General features: G+C 35.0%; 1 protein-coding gene across 1 annotated transcript in view; it reads right to left on the bottom strand.

The window, feature by feature from the left end:
- Positions 1–300: 300 nt before the first annotated feature.
- Positions 301–12,341, bottom strand: part of LOC100378340 (exportin-6-like) — a 33,279-nt gene continuing 21,238 nt past the window's right edge. Inside the window, exons 16-25 of the mRNA XM_006823663.3 lie at positions 12,178–12,324; positions 11,589–11,775; positions 11,190–11,345; positions 10,936–11,050; positions 10,748–10,807; positions 8,746–8,857; positions 8,403–8,558; positions 4,305–4,403; positions 3,430–3,660; positions 301–2,395 (exon numbers count right to left, since the gene is read on the bottom strand). Coding sequence (XP_006823726.1) covers positions 2,294–2,395; positions 3,430–3,660; positions 4,305–4,403; positions 8,403–8,558; positions 8,746–8,857; positions 10,748–10,807; positions 10,936–11,050; positions 11,190–11,345; positions 11,589–11,775; positions 12,178–12,324 — 1,365 coding nt within the window. The 3' untranslated portion in view covers positions 301–2,293. The remainder of the gene's footprint in view (positions 2,396–3,429; positions 3,661–4,304; positions 4,404–8,402; positions 8,559–8,745; positions 8,858–10,747; positions 10,808–10,935; positions 11,051–11,189; positions 11,346–11,588; positions 11,776–12,177; positions 12,325–12,341) is intronic.

Consider the following 12,341-nt stretch of genomic DNA (forward strand, 5'->3'; position numbering starts at 1 on the left):
TCCCTAAGGGCAATAATCTAAGCCTACTTAGTCTTGTAAGTTTAGGTCTTCAATATAACCAACATTATGACCAGAATCTTATTCAATCTGGGGGCATGTTGAACATCATGAATTGCTTCTCAGCCAGATCACGAAATATTCTCACTTTTCAGAGAACAAATAGCAGGCTGCAGACTCTTGGGTTGCCAAATACCACAGCCTGAAAAATGGCAAACTTTTATCATGGAAGGAGAAGTAGGTTGTCTTGGAACATTACCAAGCTGTACATAAATATGGAAATAAGAAATCTAAACAATCATATTATTTTCATTGCAAATGCACAAAAATTATATATATTTTTTATTTCTTCAAGAGTCACCTTTCTACACAGTATATACAATACTAAGAAATAGACACGTTTCTTTACATCACGGCTCATCATATTTACATGTTTTAAATCAATGTTCACAAATCGCAGCCATGATTAAAAAAAAAAAACTACCTCCACAAAAGAAGTACAAGTCACACGATGATGTTTGTCCTTACATGGACCTAAATAAAAATCATTCTCAAGACTGTGCTTCTACAAAATAATAAGTTCTTAATTGCAAATTATTTCAGATAGAGAAGAGTTAAATATTGCAAGCATTATGTCAAATCTTGAAGTTTGCAGAACCTTCCTTTTCTTTTTCTAAAAGACAGGAAAGAAAATTATAAGCCCCATGTTCTAACCAGAAGAGACCATTGTACAATATACCTTATGCATGACCCCCCTTATGCATGACCCCAAAAGGTCTCACATCCTGGTACTTATGCACGACCCCAAAAGGTTTCACATCCTGGACTTATGCATGACCCAAAGATCTCAGATCCTGGTATTTATGCACGACCCCAAAAGGTCTCACATCCTGGTACTTATGCACGACCCCAAAAGGTTTCACATCCTGGTACTTATGCATGACCCAAAGGTCTCACATCCTGGTATTTATGCACGACCCCAAAAGGTCTCACATCCTGGTACTTATGCACGACCCCAAAAGGGTTCACATCCTGGTACTTATGCACGACCCCAAAAGGTTTCACATCCTGGTACTCTGGGGTATTGCAACCATAATTTCCACTATTATACACTGTTTTGTGGGGAGAATAATTGACAAAATTTCAAGGAAAGTGATTTAGTCCTCCCATCCAGTACCAGGATGTATGAAGAGAACATGCACAGGATATAGTTTCAATTCAGTAAATCCAGATCAGAACACTTATCATATTTCTCTAAAAGGATGTTTTTGACATAATTTTTGTATGATTTCTACTTTGAACACTGACGGCAGATTATGGCCATCCTCTATATCTATATATTTTGGGCCCAAAATAAGAAGGTTTATGTGTTTATAGCGCCAATTTTTTTCATCTTGACCTTCAAAATAAATTGACCCAAATGAAATTAGCAATATTTTAACAATTGAGTAATCTGTATCTTCACCAGATAAGCCTCCCCAATGTCTTTGACAGAAGGTATGCCCTCTCTGCTTTACTTTTTCATCTGTATTCTGGCATTCAGACATCCTAGAGTTGAATGGGGCAGCTTGATTTTCAGGTTATGATTATAGTAATTTAGTGGTCACAAGGAAGTTAGATCGATTTAGCTTCCCCAGTAGTCTCACTATAAGCTTGTAGTCAAATAGCACAAATGATCATGATTCCAGTCAGTGTAAAATCAATTAACCATATAGAGACTATTTGAAACTTGAAATAGACGTTTTCACTGCAAGATCTTGCTTTAAGCATGAAATCGAACGTAAAAAATAGGACAAACAAAGGCTATATATAGCATTGCAGTAATGTGAAGACATTGCGTGGGAATCAACAAACAAGTATATTTTGAGTATTTCCATGCCTGATAATGTGTTGCACACATTTGATGATGGTCAAATACAAGTATCTCAACACTACATTCCCCTCTGAATCTCAAAAAAAAAAGAAATTAAGGTTCAAAATCAAATCATTTTTTGTGACAGGCGTTTGATTTGTGGCTTTCATGCATTACGTGAGATCTCGCAGTGAACTGAAAATCGCCTATGGCACTGTTGTGTCTGACAACCATTATTGTATTAAAAGTATGCGATTACATTATCAAATGACATTGACGATGTAATATACACATACCGCAGCTGTCATTTAAAATAAAACGGCTTGAAATTAGTCAGACGAAAGTCGGACTGTGAGGGAATAAGATCACTTATATTACCAAAATAAATTAATAATGACAAAAAATCTTTGATGAATAAATCTTGACTACAGAAGCGTGAATTTGTTACAATTTTACAGATCCCTCGGGTAGAGCTGAATTCTGGATTCGAAAGTATCGTAGGTCATTCACAAGTCGACGCAAGCTCTGTGTAAATGACGGCAAATCCTGGAAAATGAAAAGATGTTTAATTTAGACACGCTGAAGGTTGATAACTTAACAAAACATTTACATAGTTCATTAGACAGACAAAAAGTTTTTTTTCTTCTAATATTTCTTTTTTCAATTGCTTTTTTACAAAATAAAATTTTATATCCTTTCATTTTTTTTTTCTAATTTGTAACTGATGCGCAAAAATGACCAGAACAATTTTTTTTTTTCTGGGTCTCCTTTTATCTATGTTGAGTGAAAATCATTGACATACAGAGTTTAGAGTGCTATGGTAATTCGCTGGACTTTTTGTGTAATATAGCACAAACCACATTAATTTCGCTACAGCTATAATTATAACAATCACAATTCGTTTGTACCAATGAGAATTTCAAAGTGGTACAACAAGCAAGGAGTAATATTACTTCTCAAGAAATTTAGTTTTTACAAATGCCACCTTCAAATGACTAAAACAAATTGCTAGCTGCAAAAATTGACTAGTTTACAGTAAACATCAGGGTAACGCACTGATCTTAAAATATACCTTAACAAGCAGCCTGTCGGCTAAGATAGCTCCGCTGTTAGCAATGCACATTGCAATTAAAGAACAGAAGATATCATTAGAAAATGACTTGCGGTTTTCAACAAGAATTCAAAAATATCACTTTTCACCAAAAATAATCATCAAAATTAGATAATTGAAGATATCACCACGAAATTAACAAATTTGAAAGAGGTCCACATGTAGTACCTATATATGTAATATAAAAGCAATCAGACTTGCGGTTTTCAACAAGAAGTCAAAAATATCACTTTTTACAAAAAATTAAAAAAATATTCACTAAAATTAGAGAATTGAAGATATCATCATGAAATGAACAAATCTGAGAGAGGTGTACCCAAGGTACATATACACCAAGTATCAAAGCATTCAAAAGTCGAAAAAGTAAAACATTGACACGGACGACGGGCAATCACTCATATGATAAGCTCCGCTCGACAGCGGAGCTAAAAAGTGAAGAGGCTGTTAAACAGATTTACTCTGTACTTACCCTATCCATACTAAACTTGCTATTCAAGGCCGCTTTCTGGTCATGATCTAGCCCATCACATGACGCAAGAAACTGAAGAAGGAAGTTACTGAAGAAATTATCGAAGTCCACCGACGCCATGTTGTAAACTGTAATCAGGATTTCCTCTTGGAGAAGATCATGTGATTTGTGTACCAACACTTGGAGAAGGACGTTCAAAAACTGGAATAACATTACTTCTCGAAAATATTTCTAGGAAGAAAGAAAGATGTAAAATGTACAGTACAGTAACCATGGTAACTATATATTGATATTCATCAACTAGTTTCAGGTTCAATTGCTAGCCAACCATATACATGATAGCATTGAAATTATATGCACAAGAGGGAGGGGGATATTTTATTTAATCATGAAGTTGTAGCTCTATGCAAAATTGTTAAGACCACCAGCTTTATTATTGTCTTAAAAATGATGAATTTCTTATTGTTATCACCCAGGTTGCCTTGAAAAGATAGTTTATGAAATATTCATGCAATAAATGTTTCTTTCAATCATAAAATGAAGAGGTATCTACAGTTGGGCAGAATTTGATAGGTCAACACACAAGCTGCTCTCTGATTGGTCTGACTGTTAAGTGTTAGGGTTGGTTAGCCAATCAAGCAGCTCTGCACTGATTTCAAATCTGTCAACCTGGGCATTCTTAGAAATACTTTGCGTCTAAGATATCTCACAGGAGGAAACATCAATGGAAATTAAACTTGTAAAAAAAGTGATAAAAACACCTACCACAGATTAAAATGGCGGGTAGCGTATCAGCCTAAGAACTTGAAATTCTTTTATTCAGACTGATTTACCCATCATGCAATGCATCATCAGTTTAATTTAGATTAACATACCTTATAATACAGTTTCCATTTGGTGTTAAGAGTCTCCAGGGCTTCCAAATTCTGTTTGAAAATTGCTATATCTGGCTGGAGGAAAGACTGACCAAACGCCTATAACATTGACAAATAAATGTGTATAAAGCATGGCTGTGGCATAATTATATTTTATGGTCTGTATTAAACACAATGTGTTACCTGGAACATTACCAACATAGACTTGACTGCAGCATGCATTATTTATTTATTAATCATTTATATAATTAATATTTAATTATTATATCTATTGATTTATTCACAAGACAAATTCGCAAAGGACTTGAACACAGATTTGAACGTCCGAGCTAATGAAACTGCTACCATGATAAATCAAAGAAAGCTTAGAAAGAACTCCCGTGTGCTGAGGGAATAGGGATCATGATGTAATATTCGGGAATATTTGAAAATGATAAACAAATTATGAATAATCTATTAAATAAGTAGCCACCAGTAGTCATCTACACACATAGACATCGTATACCTACAATAAGCCTACTTAAAAATATGCATAAAATAGCTACACAAAATTGAAACATTAAAAAGAAAACTGAAATAATTCATAAAACATTGAGGAAAATGAAATGCAACGAAATAGTAAACAAATAAATGCCCAAAATAAACTTATAGGGCAATTAAAAATATTTTAGAAATCTAGTTAACACGGAAAACGTAAAGTAGCAAGAACAACTATGTAAATTTCTGACAAACAATCACAATCTAAATATCTAAAATTCAAACCACTATCTTAATATCAATATGTGTGTCAATAAATATTATATTTATTTACTTTCAGTTACGTATATTAATAAGGAATTCATCACGATCTTTTCGATTGGTTCGTATATCCCGAAAATCGACATGGTAAAATTACAACCATCGTACAGCTCAGTACCATAACAAATATTAATAACTTACGGCAGACGTACTTCTCGGTACGTAAAATTTAAAGTAATCCCCAACGCGTCTCATTTGTTACTGCGTATAAATTGACACTATCTGGGGCACGTCACACGCGATGAGTACCAACCAAAAATACACATAGGACATTTTAAGTGGCTCGAAACAAAACCTATTCGCTAATTTTCGTTTCAAAAACATCTACGACGGTTTAAAACCCTGCAGCCCGTCCCGCATGTTTTTTTTTTTACCAGGCAGGAGACGCCGGTCAGCGTGGCGTTGCTCCAGTGGCAATCTGATTAAAATCTGATGTAGTGTACGGACTTTAATTATTTTGGCTATAAACTTATTTTAATTTTATTTTTTATTATATTTGTTATTAATGCCCTTTTATTTTATTATTTTACTTTGATTTTGATTTTGTGATTTTTCAAAGTAAAATAATAAAATAAAAGGGCATTAATAACAAAAGTAATGAAAATTAAAATAACTTCATAGCTAAAATAATTAAAGCCCGTACACTACATCAGATTTTAATCAGATTGCTCCAGTGGTTTCCACTGTGCATCCAGTAGTTAATGCCGATATCACGGTCTATACATTCCACATGAAGCATGGTATTCAGCTTAACCATATTTTCTTTTTTGCTCCATGGCTTAACTTAATAGGAACAGTAACTCGAGTAATAAATGTGCCTTCCGATTTGAGGGATATCGTGCCGTGTAATATTCAATTAAAAAAATAGTGAAACACGAGGCCCACGCTGGGGGCCCACATAAGGTGTTGCAATAGTGTAAATATAACAAAGTCAGACACCGATTGTTTCCTTTGCAAGGTAAAATCAATGTACAGAATAATCGGATGAAACAACTAAAGTAAACTAGGATATATTAGAGCCAATGAATTCGTAATTTCCGCCGGGAAAAATACCCTTCATAAAAAATCACCGTCGATCGTAACAAATCACCGTGTTGAGGGGCAGTGAACAAATGAGACACCGATTGTCAAATTGTTTTGGTAATCATCGCATGTCGATTCACGTCATTTGTACAGGGTACTCTGACACAAAATAAGGTAAACCAGCCAACTTAGTGCTAATAATGTTGTGATTTCCCACACGAAGAACGTTCTCAGAAATAATCCGACATGCTGATCAGCCCACCAGCAATCGGCATCAAAATTGATCACTGCTGTCACGGTAAATTCGGTATGTTTTACGAGTTTTTTTCTCCAAATCCCAACATATATTCACACATGTAGGCGAATTTTGTCAGCTCTGTGTAAATAGATATTTTTTCTGGGAATGTGCCCCATTTAACGTACGAGAAGCCCTTACACAACGCAGTAGTCATCAACACACATAGACATCCTATACCTACTAATCGACTTGATAGCTTCGTAATTTGGGGGAGGTGGGGGTGAAAGTGCACCATGCAAGTTTCCAAATGTGTAAAGGAAAATAAAGGAAAGAAGTACAATACAATGTTGGTAAGCGATACAAAGGAAATATCTCCTTACGGTAGCGACTTGATACAACTACATTGATGCTGGAGGTCACCATATTTGTTCTCGCGTTCAATAATACGGTGATAAATCAGGATTCACAAGTACAACGAATTTACACAACATTTTACCATGAAATTGAACCTACCAACCATTTTCATATCTTCAACACTGCCATGGTTTTAGCGATGATGAATTTCACATTCGTTATTTTCTTGACTGGGCTAACACAGGGTTCAATGTTCCGTGGCTTGAATGTAATTGTACACCACACGTGAATGTAAACTAGCTTGCACAGTAATTCGTTTCATAATCATTGAGGTTATACATTTGTTCAATTACTTATTTATTTATTTACTTATACGATAATAAAAAATCATACATGTAATTTCTTAGACCTTTTCATAATGTAAACTGATACATTTCATCTCCCGAGCGCTTGCTTCATTTTTGTACAACACACTGGAAATAACAAAATGGCTGACACCATCATAAATTGCTGGTCATAAAAAAAATAGAATACGCATGCGCATCATTATGCAAATTAGTCCACTCACCGATTCCTATTAGTTGTATTCATGCAATTGGGCAGAATAATTTAAAAAAAAACTAATACAAAAATACTTAAAAAATGCTAAATTTTAATTAAAATGTAAAATACAACAATGAATTGCATCTGCCAATCATTAGTAACATTCTTACCAAAATACATGAAAATCGTTTTAATGCTTCTTGAGATATAACAGAAATAGTGTAAAATTCACACATTATTATGCAGATGAGCTCATTAATATGCATGGATGTCAACCAAAAACTACGGTAATCAAATCTGCGCATTGCCCCAGACAAGCTATATACCAAGTTTCATTGAAATCCGAACATTGGTTCTTGAGATATCGATGGAACAGACACACACACACAGAAGACAGACAGACAGACACACTAACTGCAAAGACTCCCTTTTTGTGCTTTGCACACGGGAGTCAAAAAGACTGTGAAATCTGCTACTTTAGAGTTATGGATACCAGATTTCTTTAAAAAACACCAAGAGCAAGAACAATTGTATCAATAAGTCTTTCTTCCACACCAAATACTGTATGGTCAGAAAGTACTCTCATTTATACTATTGAGTGTACAGTTGATTGGGCGACTGAACCAACAACCTGTCTGAAGCCAGGCAAATAGAACACTGCGACATCACTGGTCCAGATCAGAAAATCTCAAATTCAGATGAGTGGGACAATTTAGAGTCTTTTCAAACATTGTCAGCTGGCACACAAGTGGTAATAAAATAAATGCAATATTTACTATATGTGAACCGCCATCTTGAATACGGCATGAAACTAAATAAGGAGACAGTTTAGGAAACATGTTTTTCAGATTCCTACAAATCAGGAAAAAAAATACCAATCTTTCACAGCCAAGCGATCCGTTGGGGTAATATTAAGCCAATCGCTAACAAAATTCGGCTTAATTTGTCATTTTTGTGTGGAAAAATCCTCGGTATACAAACACCTAATAACACAAGAAACATGGAACACTTTCCTGGGGTTTTTGAAACCAAAAAATGTAATTTCAAATCAGTAGCCAATCAGCGATGGCCTAACAATTTCAGTTTCAAATACCCCAGACTACACAGGACATGCCATACACAGTGCTAATTACTATTCATACCTGCATGATAGCCACAAACCGTGGTTGGTTCTCCATTGTTTCATTCCCAGACTTCATACTGTCTAATACAGATGATCTGAAGAAATATCTCCAATTGTAGAGTAATAGTAAATGTAGTAGTTCAAATAATACAGACTTGATATCGGGTGAAGATCTCTGAAAAGAGAAGTTAAGAAGTTTGTATCAGACTGTAGTTGTTATAGCAACAGTCATTGCCAGAGATAGAACTCTAAAGTTCATATTTTAGCAAGACAAATACACCAATAATATCAACCTCATTCATTTTAGTTGTTGAATTGAATAACTACTGATCAAAGCCAATCAGCAAAGTATAATGCCTTACCTCTGCTATTATGGGATATATTTGGTCCATACATAGTGTTATAATACTGGGTAGAAACCTTTTACTTGCTGATCCTGGCTCTTGAACCAAAATCTGTAAAATTCTTAGAAATCTGTACAAAGAGAGATTAAAAACTTTAAAAATTGATAGGAACAGATTGAAAGTAGTTTCACAAGTTACATTTAATGATAAGGACAATGAAAGTCGTTTCAGTGTTTCATATGTACCAAATGTGATGATCACCAAAACTTGATAGACAGCTCAGAATTACAAATGCGAATATTTAATTAGGACACAACATTACAGCTCAACTTTTCTAAGTGTACATATGCAACTGGTATATATAGACATGATTTTGGCAAAAAAGATAATTTTCCTATCTAGCATTTCAACACCTAGCAGGAAATGGTGACGTTCATATGCTATTGACTTTGAACCTTTGTAAGCAAAATTTTTGTTAATTTTGATCGAAATTCAAATGATCAATGTTTCTCATTGGTAAGAAATAAAACATCTGTGAGTCTTGTATTCATTTCTATGCTTCACACTTTTGTTGTGCTTCACACTTTTTTTTTTTTACAATCATGTTACCACTGACAACGTCACAAAAACGTCTTAGTTCAGCAACCTCCAAACGTAATTATTTGTTTATGTTTATTGAAGAATTATGAACAGATAGAAACGATAAAAAGGACAATAAATGTCCTCTTCCAACAGTTTGAACTTACCGTACTTCCCTGAGTATAAGCCCCTCCCCGAGTATAACGCCACCCCTCTGTTTTTGGACATTTAACGAGTTGAGGGCATCCCCGAGTATAGGCCCAGGGTGTTTTTATCGGGCGTTGACAACATTTATTAAAATATGCATGTAAAAAGTGTATTTTATTGCATAAAAATCATGTAGTTTGGTTCCAGGTTTTACGAGAAAACTTGCATTAATTTCAGAGTGAACGTACATAGTTCGCACGCTTTTTATACTGTTATTTACTCAATGTTGCAATACTGAAATAATCCACATTTCTTTTGAGTAGTAGTTTTCCAAACGGCAAAAATGTGATCGTCAAGTTGTGAAACCTGGTCACTATCATTGTTATACTTTTCCGAATAATCATGTCCATTGAAACTATCGTGAATAGGGTGTGAACGAGCAAATTATTCTTTGATAGGATTTGTTGGCGGCCGTGAAAGGTTTAAATACTTCCCTCACCCTCAATTTACCTTTCGAAAATTGCGAATCAGCAGCTTGTAGAGAAACAAGTCATCGTTTTTTGGCGAAATAAGTGTTAACAGATCGCATTTTGACATCGTGGTAATACACTTCCGCATTGCGTTGATAAAAATACTTGGTCAATAATCGGAAAACTTCAACTGTATGACAGAGCATTTACATTGGTTAACGAAAGACGTGACCTGTTAGGTCAAAGGAAGTTGTTCAGGTCAAATTACGAATAGTTTTGTATCGAGAGTTTGCGTACAATCTTGCCTTCGACCATTTTCCAACAGACCCAACCCATTTTTGCACCGTAAATTCAGACAGTATGTGAACCATATTGTAATAACATTTTTGTTTATTGTTCATATTTGTTTCTTTATTGTAAAAAGCGTCATTAAAATTAATGACGGCTCGTTTCCCATTTTTGTTTTCTCAGAAAGACGTAACATTCCCCAGGCCGGCGCTGTAAACGAAAAAAGAAATTTGGATAATATTTTAGACTGGGAAGATGGTTACAGTTTTAAACGCACCAACAAATTATTTTTTCTGAGGGGGTCCTCGAGTAAGCCCACCCCTTATTTTTTTCTATTTTACATGTTCAGGCCCCTGGGCTTATACTCGGGGAAATACGATAGATTCTGGTACAAGATATGCGGCACATGATACCTTTCCTTTTCATAATATTAGTTTGTACCATTTGAAGTACAAATATGTCATGACCTGGCATTATGAATAATTATGAGTAGTACATTCATGTCAGGAGAGGTAGGGGCATTATGTCATTCTTACTTTTCAACAATTCTGCAGCCAGTACTCCCATCATTCAGAATGGTATCTGCCAACTGCTCCCTGCAAAAAGATAATAGTATGAACAGAATTAACAAATAAATCATGGAAAAATAACAAAATTCATCAAACTAATGCTAAAAATTGTCTGAATGTTGTGACAGGACCCAAATTCTCCCTTATTAGCTTACCTTGTGAACAAATTCATAAATGTCTGGATGGCTTGTTCTGTAAATGAGACACCCATCTGAATACGAAGAGACTGAAACACGGCCAAAAAAAAATTTAAAATCTCTTCAACCACATCTAAAATAAATCAGATAAAAATACGATATATAAACTCTAAATTATTTTACTAAAGAACAATTTATTGTAATCTGACAATATTAGAGCTTACTGACAAGGTCAGTCGACTATGGTATTACGTAACACTACATTACTTTACCTGGTTGCCTGATATGGATAGGAAATATTGATATTGTAAACTGTATTGAGTCTTGCAATGACGTATAACATATCTGTTTTGTCTTGGTCACCTCACCGCTCACAGACTCAACTAAATCAACCAGTATGGTCAGGGTCTTCTTTATACACGGTTTGGCTAAAAAAAGAAAAAAACAATTTACAGAGAAGGCTTGTCACCTGTGCATGTGCAGGAATTGAATCCTAAGCGACAATAACAATGCCTGCTAAAACGCAAAAACTCCTGGTTAGGGTAGCTTGTTTGCAAACAACGACACACTACAGCCGTCTGCCGTATGCGCAGGTAACGACTCCCCAGATTCAAAGCAGACTTTAAAATTACTCTCAATATATCAACAAATAAAAACAAAAAGTGACTAACCAGTTTCTTGTCGTTGTTTGTCATCAGTAAAAGGAAATTTCTGAATATTCCTGAATTGCTCTGTCAGTCTTTTGATATAGTTCAGATGATTGGCTGATCTGGCTGGCCATTGCTGCTCAGTCTCTGCAATGTTTGGCCATGGTAGAATCAGTATATTTGACAATGCCCGGTATACAAGCAGTTCCACCTGTGACAAAAATAAACAACAACATAATCCAGATTATTGTAAATATACATCCAGTCTGAAATTGTCCATTACATGCAGCTCATAACCATTGAATATGGGATTACATTTTCACTGTACATGCAATAGATATGCAATAGTAAATATGGAACAGATTCAAACAATGTAGTTGTAGTAACTATTTTTATCTCTTTGGGAAATGTATATGGCTGGGTCGATATGGAATAGATGAAAGCAATGCGATTGTAAGAAACATTTTCACCTCCATGAGTAATGTATACAATAGGTAGGGCAGATATGGAACAGATGAAACAATGTGACTGTTTTAACCACTTTCACCCTTTTGGAAAATGTAATAGACAGTTGAAAGCAAAGCAATTGTAGTGAGTAAGTGACAATTCTTACCTCTATGGGTAACGTACTCAGTGAGCCTCCACTGACATCGTTAAATAATTTCTGTACGTTTGGTAACTGCATGAGAAATGCCGGTCGTATACTGGTAGCTATGGAGAGGAACAGATGAGCTGCTGATATGGCGATTTTATCAGGTACCTAGGTTTGAAGGGAGA

This window comes from Saccoglossus kowalevskii, chromosome 8, assembly GCF_978046115.1.
Source record: "Saccoglossus kowalevskii chromosome 8, keSacKowa6.1, whole genome shotgun sequence".
Classification (NCBI taxonomy): Eukaryota; Metazoa; Hemichordata; class Enteropneusta; family Harrimaniidae; genus Saccoglossus; species Saccoglossus kowalevskii.